The following is a 21328-nucleotide window of genomic DNA, read 5'->3' as shown; positions in this document are numbered from 1 at the left end:
CACATTTCTTATGTTCGAATATAATATTATGTATATACGCCTCCGTTAATCCTAAATCTAAAAACGTCTCTTTTATATATTAAATAAAAACTATCGACTGACCAAGACAGGATAGCGTGAGTTTTATATTTCTAACTAAAACCTATCCAACTGATAACAAAGCCCTTTCTGTCTTTATTGCATTTTTACAAGACAACCTACACACACACACACACAGCCTGTATCATGTTGATGTATTATTGTAATATGTATGATATGGGACACATTGAGTAGGTATGAGATCGGATTTAATAAAAAAAATCAATTATACAATCTGACAGACCTGCATGTATGTCAATTGTCACTGACAAAATGTCAGTATGAACGAGATTATAGTAAATATGTCAGCGTAAAATAGCGTATAATTCGGTGGATTATAATCTATCAAAGTAAAACCGTCAAATTACAATCTTAAAATTGTCAAATTGTCAACTGTTCGAAGGCTGTCCCAGATTGGTCGGCTTTATAGTAGACCGTTCTGTGTCCATAGAGTTAGGAATGAAACACAGGTACACTATTACTTAGTAGGTAATCAATAATTATTCTGATATCACATGGTAAGAAAAAATTGTATCAAAACGATCGCAAAGTAAAATCAAAATTAAAAAAAAATATCGTAAACATGAACGTTTTCGAAAACGTAACAAAATTGTCTATTAGATAAAAAATATGAAAGTACAACAATAAATATGTTCACTAAAGAAATCTTTAATATGAATATATTTATTAAGGTAATAACAATTTAATTAATAACAATTATTTAGATTGAAAAAAAAGAAAAAAAAAACTAAACTTAACATAAACTAAAATATATCATTAAAAGGAGTCCCTTTAGGCAACGTTCCGAAGATACTGGCAGCGTTCCCCCTTTGAATTGCTAGACTAATTCTTTGTCCGAGGTAGCTGCCAGATCTTCGGTCTCCTGTGATGTCGACTAACCTTTTTGAAATTTCTTTGAAAAGCCTTAAAGCGTTAGGACCCCACGGACCAAGGGTCTCGACACCGAATGGAAATAATATATAATAAATAATAATAATATGTTCACTTATTGTTGCACGTCAACGAACTGTGGCACCTGAAGTTACAAAAAACATTGGCTTTTTTGCAATTACACTTCTTCGAAACGCATTGTCCATTTTTATATTTTTGTCAATTACATTGTTTCATTCCTTGCTCGCCAAATGTTGAAGACATTGATGCAACCGTTCTCAACGGTAATGTAATCTGAAATAAAATTGAGGTATATCTCAATGTTCCGGTTTGTAGTGCCATACCAGCAAATATAAATATATATTGCTAAAATGTATTTTACGGTAACATTAAAAAGTAAATTAATACTGACCGCTGGAATGACACTTAGTAGTTCTGCATTTGGACAGGAACGAACAGCATTTCGAGGCATCCAATCTTTAATTATGCCAAAGGCAGTGCCAACTTGATATAATTCGTTCTTTTTCATTAAAACTTTTCCAATCAGGTATTTACTGTCCAAAGGTCCCCTGTCAACTTTTGGGACTTCAACTAAAACAGTGGAACCAGTACTGATATCTTTAAATTTCTTAGACGATGTGGATATCATTTTATCTGCCGCTCTTTTTAAATTTACGTGCGATTGTGTTCTTTCTTGTTTGATTTTACGTCCATTCGCACACAATTTGCAAAGCAATTGCGATCCATAGCCCTCATTTCCCTCAGATACCACTCCACATATGGCGTGAACTATTTTCTTGCATTCGGTACATGTATGAGCTCCAGATGCTTCTTCGTTGCATATGTTACACATCAAATAATTATTTTCTTGAGTGATGTTTTCTTCGTCAATATTTTCATCGTCAATATTTTCATCCAGTTTCTCTTGTTTTTCTACATTTATGCTATTCGTACTATCTAAAGATATTTTTTCCTGCTTATTATGTGGTTTATGAATAATAGCCTCCGTAACTACAGGTAAATTCTCATGTAAAGCAGGGAGTAGTATTTGTTCAAACAAAAATACTTCATGACCCTCTGTTGTTGTTTCTTCTTGTTTAATGTTCTCAATTTTTGGAATATTTATTGTATTTACAATTTCCTGTTCTTCCTCTTCTTGATCTTTTTCGGAATTTTGTTCTTTGTTGCTATTAATTTCCTTTAAAATTTTTTGCAAATCTTCTTCATTTTCTAATTTGGATATTATATTTTTAGATAAGTATGTGGATGAGAGTCCAAGTTTTGGATCCTCGCCAAACAAGGCTTTATATGGTGTTCGAGCAATTGTTGAATGGTAAGATGAATTTTTCTGGAACTGAACGAAATAGCATCCAATGGACCAATTAGTAGATTTATTATATGTCATCCAGGCTTGAATCATATTTTTTACGTCTTGATTTGAACGTTCTATACTTTCTTCGCTTTGCGGAGATCTCGGTCTTCCATTAACTATTTTACAAGTAGGCCACAAACTGACTATTTCTTTCAGTACAGATGCTGTGAACTCGCGTCCACTATCACTTTGGAGGATATGAGGACACCCAACTTCCAAAAAAATCTTAAGAATTTCGATTGCCACTTCTTTAGCCTGTTTGCTTTTCAATGGTCGCAAAAAACAGAATTTTGTTAAATGATCCTGATATTGTAATAACCATTTATACTCTTCATCTGGAGATGTTTGGAAGTCTACAAGATCCATTTGTCCCCTTCGATTGAAGTCGTCAGAAATCAACGGTTTTACGACAGTGCCTTTTTTTGGAATGCTTTTCTTTGATAGACATGTTTTGCACAAATTTAGGAATATTGAAACCGCAAATATTGGCACCACATATTTATCTTTCAAGGCGTGAACAATTTTGTCTCGACGTCCATGTCCAGTGGCAATATGTGCTTCGAGTATCTTTTGATAATACTCTTCCGTTGGAATTATTTGTACAACAGGATCTGAAATATCCTTTCTCTTCATTATTAGAACTTTCTGGTTATCAATATTCATTACATCGTATTTCCTTGCATGATGGTAATGCTTGTTTGTTGGTCGCCTACCTTGAGATTTTATTGTGTTGTACTCGTCTACCAATTTTATCACACTTTGTATTCTTTGATTTGTCCATTGTAATTTTTTACTATTTTCATTATGCCCGCTGTAATAGTTTTGTAACTCTATGGTAAATTCATCCTGATTAACAATACCGAATATTTCTGAGTTTTGTTGATCGACAGGTTCAATATACGACATTGTAAATGTTATCAAATGAGATCACATAGGTTCACGCGCATAAAAAATTTTAAAACACGGAAAATGTAGGTTAGTTAGTTATCATTCACACTGCACTTCTTTGGTTAAACACAGATTGATTTTACTTCCACAACAATTTCATATAACTAATTCTAAAGCTGTGAGTTACTTTCAACAGACATCAATTTATATTTAATTCACCAAAACACTGTTTACACTCGAGTTTCTACAACAAACGAATAATTAATAAACAAATATGGTGGCGCAGAGCATATGCCGTTCAACCAATCAGCGCGCGAGGTGCGTTCCGTTTCACAATTTGACGGTTTCACTTCGATAGATTACAATCTACCGAATAATAATTCGCTATAATAATAGCTAATAAGCTAAATAAGCAGTACGTCTACGACCTACGTTGAGGTTCACAATCACAATCTTTCGACAGTTCACAATCTCGTGAGATAGATTACAACCTAAGGGTATTTACAATTTTATGGTGACCCGTGACATATAGAGTATAGACTTCAAAACAAAATAATAACCTTCAAAATTATTTATTCCGCATTAATGTAAATTTTTATAATGTATGTAATCACAGAAATGCTAATTTTTACGAAAAAAAATTCGAATCATGACATCTTGTGACTTGTGGTCGAGAATCCAATATTAATAATGTTAAATAATCTTTACGAGTATTTTCAGAGCTCATTGTTTACATAGTGTTTTCTAGCCAATTTTCTTTAGATCAATTAGATCATGAACTAATAACGGGTGATGTCGCAGTTACCAGGGGCATACGCGAATGGCTGGGCAATCGATACTGCGCCAGTTGACCTGAAGAATAATGATAAAGACGTAAGTGGCCCCCAGCAAAGTTGTTTGTCCTGATAACATGTCCTCTTTGACCTAGCGCACGCAATGAATACGTTTATTCCTTCTTTATCAGACGTCATGTTTCATCATTGTTTTTAACACTGGGTAAGTAAACAAACTACAAAGCTACTTAAGTAAGAAATACGCCACTATATGTTTGATCAGTGATTTGTGTGACACATGGAAAGTACGCTATTCAATCAGGTAATTTTTGGAGTTGCACTGCACATAAAATTATTCTCCATGGATTAATATACTAATTATAGTGTCTATTTGATATTGATAACTGTATGCCGATACAAATTTTGCCATCGAAAAATTATCTTAATATTAGAAATAATAAATTCATAACATACTGTTGACAAGGTGCCTATTTTTAAATACAATCTAAGGTTTGGGATATATTAATAAAATGTTTAGTACAAGGGTACAAGTCAACAACAACAAACAAATATTTAGTTGTTTACATTATCTCAGTACATAAATTGATCTAAGTATAAACATGTTAATTAGATAAATTCCCTGGCTACTGACTTGATAAGGAAATAAAAATGTTTCAAAATAATTATTATATATACATACTATTAAACTTATCAAATTTCAGAATCATTCTTATAAAATATTTAATTTAAGTTTGGATGCAAGTTAATTTTTTTATAAATGTACAGAATTATGTGCATTTTACTTTCCAATAGTAAAACTGATTATTCTAGGTTAGCAACAGTATTATTATGCTTTAGTTCACAAAGCAATTTCGCACAAAAAATGTATTAAAATTTTAAATTGTTTAAACTTCGACAGAATTTGATTCACATAACAAAAAATTATTTTGATAAATATTATTACTATTAGTTTTGCTGTGCAATACTTTCTTCACTTTCTGGAGAATCTTTAAAAAAGGATTTAAACTTTTTGCTGTTAACTGTGGCTGTCTCCACTTAGCAGAGTCTAATCTGCCTCTCTTGCTTTTATGTTAACATTGATAAATTTTATAAATTCTATGGTATATTCTTCTTCTTATCTGCTCTATATCATTATATAGACAAAACATTACGGAAAAAAATCTTACATGTGGTCTTATCTGCCTACTCATTACCCCCTAGCGCGGATCATTGCTATCAAGGGGTATCCAGGCTTGACCTTTGTCTCTGTCTGTATGATAATGGTCTCTATATAATATGTCTTCGCTGTAAAAGATAACGTCACTTGCTTCTGGCATCTCGCGCGAGTATCACGTACAGATTTACTGAGTTTTAAATTTTTAAATATTCTTTCTATTTGGTGTCCTGATGGCTAAATTCGTGAATTACTGTAATTTCCTGTCTCCAAATTAATTTCTATTTGTGGTTGTGTGAAAAGACTTGCAAGACTATTTTGAAGAATTTTGTTTCAAAAATTTATTCTGGTGGCATACATGTATCAATATACAAACCGGTTCATCCAAAAAATGACTATAACTTTAATGTACCGCGTAAACCCAATCTACTATTCGGACTACTCGGATACGATCTAATTTTTAGAAAACAATTAAAGCTATTTCAATTTAAACGTTTTCTTTGCTATTGGCTTTACGATTTTGATTATTATAAGTTCGGCGTGTACCCAAAAGACATCACCTGATCGCGAGTACATCTTTGTGAAGAATATATATCACAATGGATATATTGGCAAATGTAAGTTGACCCATTCCTAATAGTTCAGAAGTTATTTGGGATCAAAACTATAAAGAAAATGGCTATCGCCAGCAGAATTGGTGTCTATCTTAGCTTGATTTACAGCGGAGATCAAAGTTTATCAATTGCTTCGTTATGTTCAAATTGGTAATTAATGATATTTATATAATTTTTTTTTGTTTTAGTATCACCCGGTGTTCAAAGCGTTCCTCGCTGGCTCCTTTTCTGGCACCTTTAGTACGATACTCTTTCAACCATTGGACCTTGTGAAGACCAGGCTACAAAATCCTACCCAAAATGTTGTTGCGACGACAGTCAGGTAAAACTTCTTGCTTTTTCATTTCTATTTCTATTAGTATTTATTTAGAAAACCATTTTGACATAGAAAAAATTTCTAAGAATCTATCATTACCTTTCAGTGGCAGAATCCAACCCGGCATGATAACAACCTTCGTGAACATTATACGTCAGGAACAAATAATAGGGCTGTGGCGTGGTATGGTACCATCTATAGCCCGGTGCGTTCCCGGCGTGGGACTTTACTTCTCATCTCTCCATTGGTTGAAGACTAAATTGGGGAAGAATAGACAAGATCTAAGTGCCATGGAAGCGATCGCTCTAGGGGTCGTTGCTAGGACTATGAGTGGCGTGGCGTTGATACCAATCACTGTTATTAAAACCAGGTAAGCATGTACTAATAGTATTCTTAGACTATAAAAATGTATAGGGAATAGGTAAATTGGATGGATCATGGTGTCTCTTTCCTACCGGTAATATTAGAAGGCAACAATGTATTCTCTGACTTATTTTATTTAAATGATAATAGTTTTACCGGGATATCAGAAAAATAAAGATAACATAAATACAATTGTGTATTGTGCAAAAGGCATCAAATAGCTATTAAATGTTTGTCTCTATCAATATTATGTCACTTAAATAAACAGGACAATACATTTAATTAAAACACTATTTTGACCGGATTGAAGTTATGTAAATAAAGTGCTGTAAAGCACGCGAAACGTCGGATAAATTTAAAATTATGTTAAATAGTTGTAAATTTATAATAATACATAACTTCAATTCGGTCAAAATAGTGTTTTAATTAAATGAATAAAAGTTATGTTAATCAAAGACAATACTAGAACAATACATGTTTGACTAAATGAGGCTCATAGTTAAATGACAATCGCAAATTACATTATAAGAAAGATACAATTTCATTTAAGATAAAATTTTCAATTTCCAACGTTTACATAAATGATTATTTTTATCTGTATTTATAGACACTAAACAAATATTTAAGAATTCATGGCCACACTCTCTTTGTTACAACATACTGTTTAATTTGAATATTCCATTTCATTGTTATTTTAATCAAATGTAAGTTTAGGTTACTGCGCTTTAAATTTTCGTATCCATTTGAATTATGTAGGGTCATATGATAAGGTATTCTAATGGATGTATAATTACCTTCCTAATGGTTTAATTATCAAAATAATGCGTATCAATCAGATGTTCCAACACCCAACTGGGGCAAACCCATTTCTCTGATTTAATAATTTTTCTTTAGTATGTTGTATTTCTCATTATTTTTGGATTAAATTGTACTTTTTCGGGTGATATCCTAATAAATATATATTTTATTAGAATTTATAGGTTAATTTATAAGTCTGAGTTTTTTTACAATTAAATTACATTTTGTAAAAAAGCTTTTTTATTATATATTTATTATATAAAATTTCAGATATGAATCAGGAGTGTACAAATACAACAGTCTTAGTGGAGCCCTCAAAGCGATATACAAAGCTGAAGGCATTCGAGGTCTCTCCTGTGGCTTAGGACCAACTCTGGCTAGGGATGCACCATTCTCTGGCCTTTATCTCATGTTCTATACACAGTCAAAGCAGGCTGTGCCGAAAGGTGAGTTTTCGGAAAATAGATAAGAAATTAAAAAGAACCTTAATTTTATTACAAATTATACCACACTTACATAGTATTGCACGCGAACGGTTGGCTAAAGATACTTTGAAATATTTATGAATTATGATAAAAATACGTTTCCGTCATAGTTGTTTTAATATAATACATATAAAAATTTGTTTTCGTCAATAAAAAGCCATTAAAAATTAATACTATTTATTTCACACCGCGAATGATGAGTCCAGATATTTTAATAAACAAATTTCATCTTAAGATTGTGGACACAAATTATTTGCAACAGCGCCATCTAGTAGTGAAACGGAGAACTGTTTACATAATATTTCAATTTTGAATATCTTTAATTAAACTACTGTAAAATAATCTGTGTGACAATAATGCCAGTAGTAAGATAGAAATATAAATTTAAATATTATAGTAATCATTAGTATTTAATAAGATTTTTGGTGATTTAAGTACATTTCATTTTAGTCCAATGAGAACATTAAGAAATACATATCTGAGTCTGATTCATTGTTTATTTTAAAGTAAAGTAGGCCCTTGGTTAACTGGAAGCAATATCACCCTAAATTGAACCTAGGCACTAAGGTTATACGCTAATTGCGCAGTACTACTGGCACTATTATATAATATAAAATGTTATTATTTAAATATTTTCAGAATGGCTACAATCTCCGACTGCATCTAGCGGTATCCATTTCACATGCGGCGTATTAGCTGGCATCGCTGCGTCACTTGTCACAAACCCGGCTGATGTTTTGAAGACAAAGATGCAATTGTATCCCGAGAAATTCCCTAACTCATTCAGTGCCGCCATGTATGTGCATCAGGTAGGAAAAATAAAATTTGTTTGTTACCGGATATACATAAATAGATGCGGCCCAGAACATTCCACAGATAAGATAAAAATTTAAAACACATTCACAAAGACTAAAATTAATCGTAATATAGATGGCGCTTTTCTCAAATAGAAACGACTAGAACCTTGGATATGAACCATATATTGTATGCGTAATTACCACATAATCGAAATCGTTACGAAGATATCATAACAAAGAGGCGATTTAGACCCAAAAATCGACTTTTCTATAGAGAAAATTATGGTTCTCAGATTTTTTAATGTTTACTTCAAAATGATAAGCGCAGTAATCACTAGTCATCAATTAGTCCACACGCGGTTAATTAATGCGCAAAAACTTATCGACGTCTGCCCCCTAGTGAGATAAGTTATAATTTGCAATGCTTAAGTTCGATTAGGTTCAAAGTTATCAAAGCGGGTCGTTTACGTGATATGATACTCAAAATATTGTACAATACATAACAAATTCAACCGTAACGAGATAATTAAATATGGTACCGAATTTTATATAATAAATACTTGGGATACCTTAAAACTTCGCTCCCATAGTTAACTCACTGTACCAGGATCCAACTTAACTACAGATAAGACTGGTTTCAATTTAACCCCTCGTGGGATCGATTCTTGGCGAAACGATAATTGAATCATGTTGGTTGTCTCAAAAGGACAGTGGCGTAACAATAGGGAGGCAGGGCTGGCAAAATGCCACGGGCCCCCGACCCAAGAGGGCCCCTGCCCGAGACAAATTATATTCTATGAATGAATGTGTAGTTTCTAATACGCATTGCGCTAGCGTGGGGACTACAGACCATTCCTTCTCGCCTAAGAGAGGAGGCCCATTAGTGGGACAAAAACAACGTGTAATTGAGTACGCTGAAAATCTCGAAGTCCATTAAAATTAAACTGAGTACAACGTGACGATTTTTACTGATAGGGCCCCATCAAAAAAAAATTGCCATGGGCCCCAGATGGTATAGTTACGCCACTGCAAAAGGATCCACTTTTTTGCTTTAAAAAATGGAACAAATGCTGAAATGTTACGCTATAAGCTGCTGTATTAAGTAATTCGTAGATGTGTATCTAAATGCCTGTCTTTTTCCTTTCAGACCTACGGATTTCTGGGGTTCTTCAAAGGAGCAGTCCCAAGAATGGTTCGTAGGAGTCTTATGGCAGCAATGGCCTGGACGGTGTTTGAGGAAATAACTCGATCTATTGGCTTAAAATAAACACTTTTTTGATTTTCCTTAAGAGATGAGCTGGTATATGTTCCTAATTTTTCAAAATTTTTTGGCCCGGACGTGAAGGGGCATTGTTTTATAATTGTTTATTTGTGTTATTTAGTACTGTTTTTGTGTTAGACAGCCTTTAGATAGGGTTTAGCTAAGCTTTATAAACAAAACATATATATAATAATTATAAATTATAAATTTATATCAAATCCAATTGGATGGGACGGTAGAGTTAAGCGAGCCAAATTATTAAAAATATTTTTTTTTTATTATATCATACAAACGAATTTATTATAAATTAACTTAAATTTTGATGTAGTTCCCTAAATATCCGTAGCGTCGCAACCAAGGTAAAAAATACAACAATGAAATCGCGATCTTAAACACATTTCGACCATTATACCTGCCATATTCCAGCACAATATGATTATCTGACCATAAACATATCGTGACCTATATAAACTATTTGGGCACACAGAATTTACTGTTAATAGGACTTTATAATCACACTATATTAGCAAATTTATGAATGAAGATTACGAGTATGTATCATATATTGACACGTTGTCTGATACGATAATAAAAGTCGGGTTATCAGAAATCATCCGATCGATTACGTCACCACAATAAAATAACATGTTTATTAACAAATATATTTAACATTATTTACAATCTTGATCTAAGATTTGTCTCATATAAACTCGATTCCTTCAAATTTAAGGTCTTCAACAAAAGTATTGTCTAATAGCACAGTGCCATCCGTTCTAAATGCTGAAATGTATGTCGCGGTTTTCCCTTCAAATTCTGTTGTTTTCAATGCAACTATTGCTTCGTCATCTGTTCCTGGTATAAATTTGAATGATGAAAAGCCATGTTTAGGCTGGAGTTTTGTTATCTGGAAATGAAATAAAATTTCAAATTCCTACACTGTCAAGATTTAGTAGGTTATGGTGTGTAAAGCCCAAAAACTAATAAAATACCAGCCAAAATGTAGAAATAATAAGATTTGACGACTCATTGGTCTAGTGGTTAGTACCCCTGACTGCGAATCCATGGGTCCCGGGTTCGATCCCCGGCTGAGGCGAACATCGATGTGATGAGCATTTGGTGTTGTTCTTAGGTCTTGGGTGTTTAAATATGTATTTATATGTATATTTATCTATAATATGTATGTATATCCGTTGCCTAGTACCCATAACACAAGCTTCACCAGCTTAGCATGGGACTAGGTCAATTGGTGTGAATAGTCTTTTTAAAAAAAAAAAAAATTTTTTTTTATAATATCACTGTTTCACCATATTATTTTTAATACATACCTGTTTAGCCTTACAACTATTGAAGTTATTGTCAGCAGTTATTAAATAGTTACAACCCATAACTTCATCCCTTGATTCATTATAGGGTTGCTGACTACATCTTCTCGGTAAGAAGTACCATTTCTTATTAATCTCGGACCACATCCCTGATTCGTGTATCATGTATCCTGGCCATTCAATGCCAATGGACCGTCGTATTGTTTTGTATTGATGGACCCAATTTAAATGTTGGACCTAAAAGTAATTAATTGCCAAATTTTAGAATATAAATTGGATTCAAATTCTTTTACCAGTAGAAGGACACATTATTTACATAATAATTATGCTTTATGTTAACCCAAAAATAAAAAGACTTTCAGGGTAGTCAGAAAAAAAAAGTCAGTTTGTGTGTGTGTTTAGGGACTTATAATAACTGTATTCTTTACTAATATCATTATATATATTCACAATCACTTAGTTGCGTTAAAAGTTAAAAGTAGAAATAAAATTAGGTTACTTTTATGATTAGGAAGGCCTGTACTATAAAATACACCTTATAATTTAATCATTGACAAACTTATAGTTGTTATATAATTAAAATGGTTTTTTCAACAAGGTAAAAATAAACTACAATGACACACTTGTGTGCCGACTGTGTCATTGTAGCCATCCTCAGGCCTCTCCCTCTGTTGCTCAGTGTCTTTCTCCTGCATTACATGCTCACAGAAGGAACCTAAGGGAGAGTGGTTCACCCGAATAACTGATACAAGGTTGTGGCACTACTTCTACTATGTTACATAAAGGATTTAATTACCTCTCCATGAATATTAATAGCTTTCACCCACATCGGGTCATATGTCTGAAATTCACCAGAAGCTGTTGTCCATTCTTTGCCCATAGACCCTACATATAGAATTTCATCTTTGATGGTCGCCCACTCCGATTTAAATCCTTTCTCATTGTAGCCATTACCATCTGACAAAATTGCCCATGGGACTACTTTGTTGTTAATTAATTCAAAAATCTGCAACAAAACATTTGTGATTCAACACACACACAACAATGAACACATTGTTGCTTAAGGTTATTATTTAAATATAAAATGTTGTTTAGCATGGCATTTTTATAAAAGTAATTTATGCTTACAAGACTACAATTAATATGTTAGAAAAATAAATAATATAGCTTACCATTCCCGACCTATCATCAAAAGTAAGCAGTCGACCATCAAATACTATCAATTCAGATAATTCCATGCCTCGTCCTTTATGTGAATAAGTAGATGATAACAAAAGATTTGGTGTCCTATCCCATGAAACAGTTACAAACTTATCAACAGGATTGTAACTTAGGTGACCTTTTTTAAGATAACTATTAAAAGTGTAGGCCTTAGCCCCGTTTTTTGAATTTGTGTCCAAATCAGCCACAATTCCTATCCTATATGTAAAAATATCTCCGGAATGTATAACAGGTGAAAGTGGATATGTTCCATTGTACTGTCTTGAACTCCTCGTCCAACGATGTATTACTTGGTCACTGGTCCACCAATTATAATAAAATAACACTATTAAGAAAGCACCTACTAAAACAATTAGTAACATAAACTGAGGTTGTAGTCTCACTGTATTTCCTACTCTATACGTCGCTGGTGTCCTCAAAGCCTTTCGCCAATCGCGAAAACCACGCATTTTACGATCTTCAAATTCGTAATAATCATTCATAACTTCAACATTTAATATTAATTCATCATTTCTCCGGGATTGCAGTCGAAACAGAAAATAATATGTATAATGACTAGAAAATATATACTTTTAAGCACTTTTTATAAAGTACAGGTCATGATAACTTTACACCATAATTTAAACATAAAAGTGGAAATTTAGACATGATTAAATTTTTTAAATATAATAAACTTTTAAGCCAACGAATAAAATACTGCTGACGGAGGGGCAGATGACGATTGACAATTGACGCCATGATTGACGTTGAAGTTTTAATTAAGTCAGAATCGAGAAAGTAGATTATAATATCATTTTAAATCTATTTAATTGTTGTCTAAAGTATGTATTCTTAAAATAATTTAATTATACCTTTATTAAATGTCGATCAAACTTAATTCTAGGTTCAAAAGCTGTCTTAATTTTTTCTGTATGAAGTTTTTCATAATAATTTGACGGCTACGAGATTGTGACTTGAGATAGGGATTATCTATATATATAATTTTTAATATTTTGGCCTAAGAGTTGATTTTATTTTAGTGAACCGAAATTTATTGAAGTAAAAAATTGTAACGTTTACCTCGTTTTACTCTTGATTTAACATTATGTTTAATATAAATAAACATGATTCCATTCCAGAATGAGTTTAAATAAGACCCAGTGTTTTTTTACTATTTTCCTGTATTTTATGCGTATTGGTGAGAAAATGGCAATCTTTATGGCAATGTCTAGCTACAATTTATCAATTATTATCATTGCTGCGAAGAGAAAAAGACCCTTAGGAGACTGGTGGCAAACAACCGAAGTTGATAGTACAAACAGAGACCACAGCTTTTTTCAGCTTTGTCTTGCTCCTGCAGGATTATCTGCCTTATTAAATTAGGTATGTATTTACAATCATTTAACTGCAAATCTAGTGTTTGCCAAATTAACGGTAATCATTATTGTCTTTCTCGATTTTATTATGGTTTAGCCAGAGTTTGTTATTATAAAATTGGTTATATTCTCATTGGCATAATTTTTCTCTATAATCAATATTCATGTGTCAAAGCTTTTAATGAAACTGGCATAATAGCAAATACGTAATAAGAAAATTCAATTTCTATGTCTGTTATTGTTGTCGAATGGAAATTATAGCAATTAATTATCTTTGAAGTGTAGTTTTTATACCACTATTCTATAATCAGTATCAGAGGTGTTCCGGTCGCACTCCTTAAAAATATAAACAGTTTTATGAACTATGTTATTGGAGACTAATTGCAAATATAATAATTAAAATGATGCACGGTCAATTCACAAACGTTCTATGGTACTTGGAATTCTTTGCTTTTGTGGGAGCCTTATCAGCTTTTTTCTGTTTCATATTTTATTTGGCAAAAATTAATTACGTGACATATAATATCCAGTACGATATGCGGCAAAAGTAAGTCGTTATTTCGGTGTTTTGTCACTACGTTACCTACGTTCATAATATAGTAAATATTACTCACCCTACGACTCCAAAAGGGTTTGTTTAATATTATTTCTAAATCAAGGGTGACTATGGACTTATTGAGGTCATGACCTCCTGGTGTCTGGACAGGTTTCACATTTTCACAAATGTTTAATTGCTACTGTAACATTAGTCTAGGATCGATTAGTTCGACATATTTCACCATCAAATATCCAACTTCAGGTGCAATTGAGGTTGTATATGTAGCCATGTACTTGTATTTCTAATTCTTGTTAATTTTATTTTTTGGTGGTTGGTTTTATTGAGACGTTATGTTTATTGTTGCAATTTTATTTCAATAGTTTTATAAATTGAGAATTATTGTTATTCCCCCTAAAAATCTTGCTGCTGTGTATTCTAAACAGTTCAAAACAGGACTCACGAGAGTACACTATTAGTATTATGGATATTTTGCCTTAATTCACCTAATTTATTAAATATTTTTAGGTACATGGCCGATGATACCTGGTTGATTCAAAGTTAGTACAATGCTGAGCCCGGAAACGAAAGTTAACATTTTACTGTACGTTTTGCTATTAAATTATTCAAAGGAACTTTGTTTTAAGAAACTAGAATTTATATTCAATTGCATGCCATGGGTATAAATTAAACCGTTAAATCGTCTTAACATTTGATGTTTTCATAATTTATTTGCAAACTCCAACTCGACACGTGATCTGTTCATTGATATCTTTAAGGCGAGTAGATGCCTTCTGTGCAACTGGCAACAATTACGCCAGGAAACAAACTCACAGTTATGGGGTCATAATAATATACCAGAGAGCATTGTCATAATTGTCTTTAATATGGCGATCTCTTTTCATAGAAAAGACCTCCTTACTCCGTTCTTATTTAGCACCGAATTCATTTAAATATATAACGTATGGCTCTATCCAGTTTTCTATTTAAGGATTAACTCAATTTAAAAAAAATCTATACGACTTAGAAAAATCCCATTAATGTTAATTTCGCTAATGATAAACTATTGCCAAAACCTTGTTAATAACTAAAAATACAAAAGTTAGTCTATGAGCTGTCCTTTTTTTAAAAACAAAACTGGACCACGTTTGGCCACAATCCCACCTGATGTTAAGTGAGATGTGGCCTATTGGAGGGCGTGCCTATCCAGGAGATGCATGTTTAACTGCCGCTCCTTAAACGACTAATTCTGACAAATGTACCTTGGCGTACGCTGTATCATTTGTAATAATTCTAATTATAAAAATATAAACGTGAAACAACTTTTGTTTAATACGATTTGAAGCTTCCACTTACTACATCTTTATTATATACGAGATAAAAATGAATCCCTATTTCCCTTAGTCATGGCATCACGCGTGAACGGCTGGACCGATTTCGCTAATTCTTTTTTGTTGTGTTATTGTCAGGAGAAGGTTCTTATGAAAGAAAATCAAGAAAATTTGAAAATTTAAGAATACTTAACCACCATATTAAGTAATCCTGAGTTTTGTTACGATAGCAAATTTTCCAGTGCATAGCGCTTTTACAATTCAAACTTTTTTGATGTAACCTTATGGCGTTTGACATAACATTGAACAAGCGAAGCCAACGGAATTGATGGAATCGAAATCAACAACATAGAAATGATGCGTTTGACCCCTATCGAGCTGCTTAGTTAATTATACCAATTCGAAATCAATATTCATAGTTAAGACAGGACCACGTCTGTCGGGTCCGCTAGTTATTAATATTTTTAATAAGACTGAAGTCAAATGAGCACTGAGAATCAATTGCTTATCGCCACCCATGGACACCTTCCAGGAGGTACTTTGCTGGCCTTTTACTCTTTACGCTCTTCTCTCGATCCTTGAAATAAATCTTCTTCGAATGGAAAAAATAGCCGTTTTTTAACCTAAGTATTCAAGTGCATTGTTTTTTGTAGACATCAAAAGCTGTCAGCGAGACCCAAAATTAAGATAAAGGAACCTCCCCAGAGACCAGTATGCTGTGACCTTGGCTGCATTTGGTTCTGTCGTCTGATGGGCAGCATTATAACTATAGCCTTATGTTATTACTTCGCTTACACGTTCATATCTGACACTAAACTGAAGTTCGGTTTGTTTGTACCCTAAATTCCAGTAAATAGTTACATATTAAATGCTAACATAAATAATATTAATGTATTTTATTATAAACAGTAATAAGCATAAAAACCTTTAACTGTAATAAAAGCGACTACTAGGATTACATTTATACAAACCACAGCGGTTTTCTAATGTAATATGTTATGATTTTATTATATTATGTAAAATAAATAAATTTAAAAAAACATCTAAACTTAAAATCAGTGGTGCTACAACCCTTAGTTTTAGCTTCAGATTTCTGTTATCTGTTTAGATTTTCCCGAGCAAGTGATAAATGCGTAGGTACGTAGACAGAAATGTTAATTTTGTACAGCTGGGGTCGAACCTACGACCCATATGATGAAAAACGCTCGAGCCACTACACAAAACTGCTCACTGCTTTTTTTGAGCATCTAAACATACAAAATATTTTTTTTGTTGTACAGACATAACAAAACATCTGTATTTAATACTACCATAGACATTTGGCAAAAGCAAATTTCACTTTCCTTACATGAACATAGATTAGTCTATTATTTTTGTCGGCAGTTGTCTACTTTCAAAATCAATTCTTTAAGAGAACAAAGAGGCGTTATGAACTAATTGAAACTAATGCGAATCTAAAAGTGAAAACAAAATTAATGGTAACAAAATTATATTCACTTTAGCTTACACTAAACGTAAGCTAATTCATCATTCCTTAATCTAATCTTAATTGACGCCCCTAGCACCAAATACTGCTATTAAACTCAAAAGTTTACGAAAAGGTAATAAGTCAAATTGAAAGTTTGTGTTCAGGTGTATGGAAAATACTAAGGTAGTACAAAATAACAGTTTTTTTACATTGCCAAATTAATGGTACATAGTAATAGACACGAGAAATTAAATATATATTAATGTATGTTTGATGTACGCTAAATTGTTTCATTGTATTGGATAAAAGATCAACAACTACTCTATATGATCATCAACTATAACCTCTTAGTACAATACGAATACAAGGCCTATGAATTACATTGGCTGGAGACAACTTGAGCGCATGGGCAGTAAAGAAAGCTCACATGTGCCGGTCCAGTAGTAGACCAGTAGGTCTGCCTAGGAACCGCGGAGAGTGGAGAAGGACTTGCTGCAGCTAAAAGCCAGCAAGCAGCAGCCAGCTGGTGGGTGCAGACTACAGTGGTACAGGTCAGGCGTTGGACGTATGTCGTTTCGGAGGCTAAATCACTTATCTGGGTTGCAGTGCCAGCAAATTGAGTGAACTTTACAGTTCACTCAAAAGAGGTTACCCTAAAGAGGTACTGGAATATTTGTTTATTAAACACCTATGTGCAGAAATGGTAATTATAATTAAGAAGATTAAGAAGAAATCTTGGGAACTGCTGAACTATTTAGTAACAATTTAATCACCGTGTAGTATCCTGAGTGGTACATTTGTTTCGTATCCTTGTAAAGAAAGTGCGGACAACAGTTAGTATGAAATATAATAAAACTGCAGTAAGCAGTTTGTTGTACGTTTTTAATGTGTAATTTTTGCTCCAATTTTTTTCATAATTATACATAATTAAGGATTGATTTACAGTAATTCTTAATATAATGGCAGGGATAGTTTTTTTAAGTTAATTTAAGCACATTATTTACTTATTTAATTTATTTAGCCAACAGTTTTTATAAAAATTACAAAACCAAATGTATAATTATTGTTAATAATTTAGAATTGCCATTAACGGCCTACCTATGTACGGTATGAGTGTGTGCGTGTTTGTGTGTGAGTGAGAGAGTATTTACTATTTTGTACTGTTATCATTGTTTTATGCTGCTTATTCTTATGTGCTAACATGCTGGGTTCGATGGAATTTCTACGGTAGTTGTACTTTCGTAGACAGGACATTAGCAGGTCTAACTAATTTCTCTGAAATTCCCTGGTCAGCCTGGATCTCTTATGAGCTATAAGGTTAATCTTTTACATTAAATGTGTCGTTTCTCAAAACGTTGATAGTATTCTAGGTTTGTTTAATATTTAAATACATTTTCACGAAGTAAATCTCGATGACCCGACACTATCTGATCGGTTCCACATTCTCCTTGCATTTTAACAAACAGATTTGGAGTGAACGCGTGACAAAAATAAATATTTGGTCTAGCACGGATGATTTTGAATATTTGAGTTCGACTCTTTGTTTTAGCATTGTTTGAGTTTGTCTCACTAAGTGAAAAGGGGCGGATGGTCCAATTGACGGAACTACAATTATTGTTAGCTACTTATTAGAAGCGTTATATGATATATAGGTAATCTATGTTTGCAATAAAATGGTAAGTGACCGATGTCGCCAAAAATTAGGAAATTTTAGAAACAATTTTTAAGTAATAATTTTTTTTGGTATGTTTTAAACCCGCTCAGGCAAATGTAGCATAGAATCTGTAGAGTCATACGTTGGCAAAACACGTTAATTATAAATCTCTAGACGTTACTTGTATTTTGCAACAAGGGTGACCTAACGCTACGCTTGGGAATGACAGTAACTCACTCGGCACTTCATTTCCAACAATTCGACTATAGTTAGCGGCTCACGTCTTCCGCAGACTACTTTTGTTTAGGCCTTGATTATTTTGGCCTAAATCTTCCTGATTTTATCAGTATAAGATATTCTTAATTTGAATATAGAATGCCTGTTTTTCAACTGATTACAGGGGCATTTAGATTGTGTTAAAATTAATCTTTTATCTTTACATTCATACGGAAGTATTAAAGTACACAAAGATGACTATTTGGTCTGACTTCTATGTCTAGACACTAGAATATCTAGTATAATGAAACAAACACAACATAAATACAATGTTTCGTGAAATATAAAGTAAGTAAAGTACAGAAAAGATAAAAAATATCTACTCAAGTGTTGGTACTTTAAAATTATTTTAAGTGTCATATTTGAAGTGTGTTTACAAACATAGATGAAATGAAATTACCTACATTACATTTACATAAAGTTCAATGAACTAACAAATGTTTAAGTCGTGGAGATGGTTTTACAAATACAACTATGCAAGCTTACAAACAGAGTAATAAAATAACTTTATATTTATATTATCTATGCTAACGACTGCAAATTCATTCGATTGCACTTTCTTTTGCACTTGGGGCTGAATATCTGATACATCTGTTACGTTAGGCACTGGACAGCAGCAGCGCAGCTCTACGTGTCCTTCTGCGATCCTAAAATCCTAACTAAAAATCAAATTATTAATTACATAGGTAAGCAATGAATGTTTCAAAATTAACATTTACTACCAGTTCTCAAACAGGGGCGTAGAACGGCCGAGATGAACTGGCCACTTTATTTAATCACCAAGTATTAAACCTATCTTGGCTCATTGTAACTATGTATATGTTACAAATTAACTAATAAATAATAAATTGTCTATTCTTTCTTGATTTGAACCGCAGATTAGTACTGTATTTGACATTCCTGCGTACGATTCATTGATTTCTAATGTGTGCCATGGAAATCGAAGGACTAAACATATCAACCGTTACAAATATAAGCCATAACAGAAGCAGAGCTTGTATATGTTGATAATAATATGTTTGGAACTCATCGTCGAACTCTTAGACAGATAATATACTGATATCATTATGGGAATAGGGCAGATATACTCGTATATATTTGTCGTTCCTCCGAAATACTAAGACATTTTTTTTTTTTTGGAAATGACTAACGCCTAATGTCTGTATCTAGAAAAGCTAGCAAGCAGTTAAACAATTTTATTATTGGTCCCTATCCCCATATTATACCACCTATATAGGTAATCTGTGGATATTATAATCAGCATGTTGCTATCATTTGAACATTCAATTTCAAATGCGTGTACACATGACACACGCACTTAATTGTATTATGCTCTAATTACAATTACGAGTTAAGACACGCGTTAATTTAGATAAGAAACAAAAAACTAAAAGCATTTCCAACGCAAGCTATTTAATTTTCTTATTACTGATTTCAATCGCATTCGCATTAACAATGCTATATTTTTTAAATATAAGCTATAATTAAAATAATTGGCGTACCTGCATTATGCACCGTAATAACCAGGTAGGTACCTAATAAAAAAAACCTTAGCTCACTTTTGAAAATGCTTCGGTTGGCTTATGATGCAGAATAGTAAACCTACTTTATACACACAAAAATACTCACCTGTTATATATACATGTTTGAGGGATAGAACACTGTATGAGCCTACTGTCAGAATTGCTTATCCTGTATGTGCCTGATGAGTTTTTCTGATCTCCGAAGCATACCCTGTTGTTTGGGTAGAGCTCACGCCGGCAGTCCCCAATTCCACTTATGATTCCGCTGTAATAGCGTTCGGGAAGTTTGACGGATGAATGTAAAAGGTTCTGTTTAGGTTTTGTTGTAAAGAAACAAGTTTTTTGTATTTGTATTAATCATACAATCTGTCTTTGCGACTATAGGTTGAGTGCTTCTTGGTAAAAAAAATAAGTAATTAAACATTAGAATTTTATTTATTTCTGAACAGTGTTCGGATCTGCAAAATACGAAATTCTCGCTGTACTTGTCGTCATTGAACGTTTGAGGAAGTTCAATAGCTGAATTCTTGCTCTTCTAATTCTTCTTCTTTCCGAAATAATACAACTTGGAATCCTTCAAGTAAAGAGCGTAACAATTATGCATTGGATTTGCATTCAAAGTTAAAATAAGATTTTACTTTAATATGAGAGTAAAAGATCCTATTATGTATGGCAATATTTTATCAATAAAATTATTTTCATCATAACTTGTATTTTCAATTTTACTAATTGTTTGCGTTTTACATTTGTATAGTTTTGGAAAACAAAACACCGTTTTTAGTTTTTAAGTAATCTCAAGGCGACATTTAAGTTGCGATATTAAGATATTTGCC

The 21328-nt window shown here is 32.7% G+C and overlaps 3 protein-coding genes and 1 long non-coding RNA gene across 6 annotated transcripts; 2 read left to right on the top strand and 2 right to left on the bottom strand.

Moving 5' to 3' along the window:
- Positions 1-1079: 1079 nt before the first annotated feature.
- On the bottom strand, positions 1080-3464 carry LOC125049313 (KRAB-A domain-containing protein 2-like). Its single transcript, XM_047648462.1, has 2 exons — positions 1382-3464; positions 1080-1263 (listed from the first exon to the last, which is right to left on the bottom strand). The coding sequence occupies exons 1-2, from the start codon at positions 3245-3247 to the stop codon at positions 1189-1191; spliced, it is 1941 nt and encodes a 646-aa protein (XP_047504418.1). The 5' UTR covers positions 3248-3464; the 3' UTR covers positions 1080-1188.
- A 258-nt stretch (positions 3465-3722) lies between these two features.
- Positions 3723-9873, top strand: LOC125049315 (mitochondrial glycine transporter-like). Of its 3 annotated transcripts, none has more exons than XM_047648464.1 (6): positions 3723-4102; positions 5979-6112; positions 6213-6476; positions 7538-7713; positions 8392-8561; positions 9697-9873. In XM_047648464.1, exons 1-6 carry the CDS (start codon positions 4022-4024, stop codon positions 9814-9816), a joined length of 945 nt encoding a protein of 314 aa, XP_047504420.1. In that variant the 5' UTR covers positions 3723-4021; the 3' UTR covers positions 9817-9873. The 3 variants fall into 3 exon arrangements, with proteins under 3 accessions (XP_047504420.1, XP_047504421.1, XP_047504422.1); XM_047648465.1 differs by lacking the exon at positions 3723-4102 and adding an exon at positions 4220-4324; XM_047648466.1 differs by lacking the exon at positions 3723-4102 and adding an exon at positions 5361-5793.
- A 585-nt stretch (positions 9874-10458) lies between these two features.
- LOC125049314 (apyrase) lies at positions 10459-13079 on the bottom strand. Its single transcript, XM_047648463.1, has 4 exons — positions 12305-13079; positions 11929-12138; positions 11136-11369; positions 10459-10714 (listed from the first exon to the last, which is right to left on the bottom strand). The coding sequence occupies exons 1-4, from the start codon at positions 12833-12835 to the stop codon at positions 10511-10513; spliced, it is 1179 nt and encodes a 392-aa protein (XP_047504419.1). The 5' UTR covers positions 12836-13079; the 3' UTR covers positions 10459-10510.
- A 655-nt stretch (positions 13080-13734) lies between these two features.
- On the top strand, positions 13735-16460 carry LOC125049317. Its single transcript, XR_007116987.1, has 3 exons — positions 13735-14255; positions 14772-14847; positions 16228-16460. It is a non-coding gene; the product is annotated as an uncharacterized LOC125049317 (long non-coding RNA).
- The last annotated feature ends 4868 nt before the right edge of the window (positions 16461-21328 follow it).

Source organism: Pieris napi, chromosome 5, assembly GCF_905475465.1.
Source record: "Pieris napi chromosome 5, ilPieNapi1.2, whole genome shotgun sequence".
In the NCBI taxonomy this organism is placed as follows: Eukaryota; Metazoa; Arthropoda; class Insecta; order Lepidoptera; family Pieridae; genus Pieris; species Pieris napi.
Note: the sequence above shows the minus strand (reverse complement) of the source record. Positions and strands in the feature narration are given on the sequence as shown.

What these genes read in the sequence shown, in the direction of transcription:
- LOC125049314 (XM_047648463.1), bottom strand. Translation starts at nt 12,835, where the DNA reads ATGAATGATTATTACGAATTTGAAGATCGTAAAATGCGTGGTTTTCGC. An exon ending in CTATTAATATTCATGGAGAG is followed by an intron (nt 11,370 to 11,928) that starts GTAATTAAATCC and finishes AATTACTTTTAG; the next exon opens with GTCCAACATTTAAATTGGGT. An exon ending in ATAGTTGTAAGGCTAAACAG is followed by an intron (nt 10,715 to 11,135) that starts GTATGTATTAAA and finishes TTTCATTTCCAG; the next exon opens with ATAACAAAACTCCAGCCTAA.
- LOC125049313 (XM_047648462.1), bottom strand. Translation starts at nt 3,247, where the DNA reads ATGTCGTATATTGAACCTGTCGATCAACAAAACTCAGAAATATTCGGT. An exon ending in TACTAAGTGTCATTCCAGCG is followed by an intron (nt 1,264 to 1,381) that starts GTCAGTATTAAT and finishes ATTTTATTTCAG; the next exon opens with ATTACATTACCGTTGAGAAC.
- LOC125049315 (XM_047648464.1), top strand. Translation starts at nt 4,022, where the DNA reads ATGTCGCAGTTACCAGGGGCATACGCGAATGGCTGGGCAATCGATACT. An exon ending in ATCACTGTTATTAAAACCAG is followed by an intron (nt 6,477 to 7,537) that starts GTAAGCATGTAC and finishes ATAAAATTTCAG; the next exon opens with ATATGAATCAGGAGTGTACA. An exon ending in CCGCCATGTATGTGCATCAG is followed by an intron (nt 8,562 to 9,696) that starts GTAGGAAAAATA and finishes TTTTCCTTTCAG; the next exon opens with ACCTACGGATTTCTGGGGTT.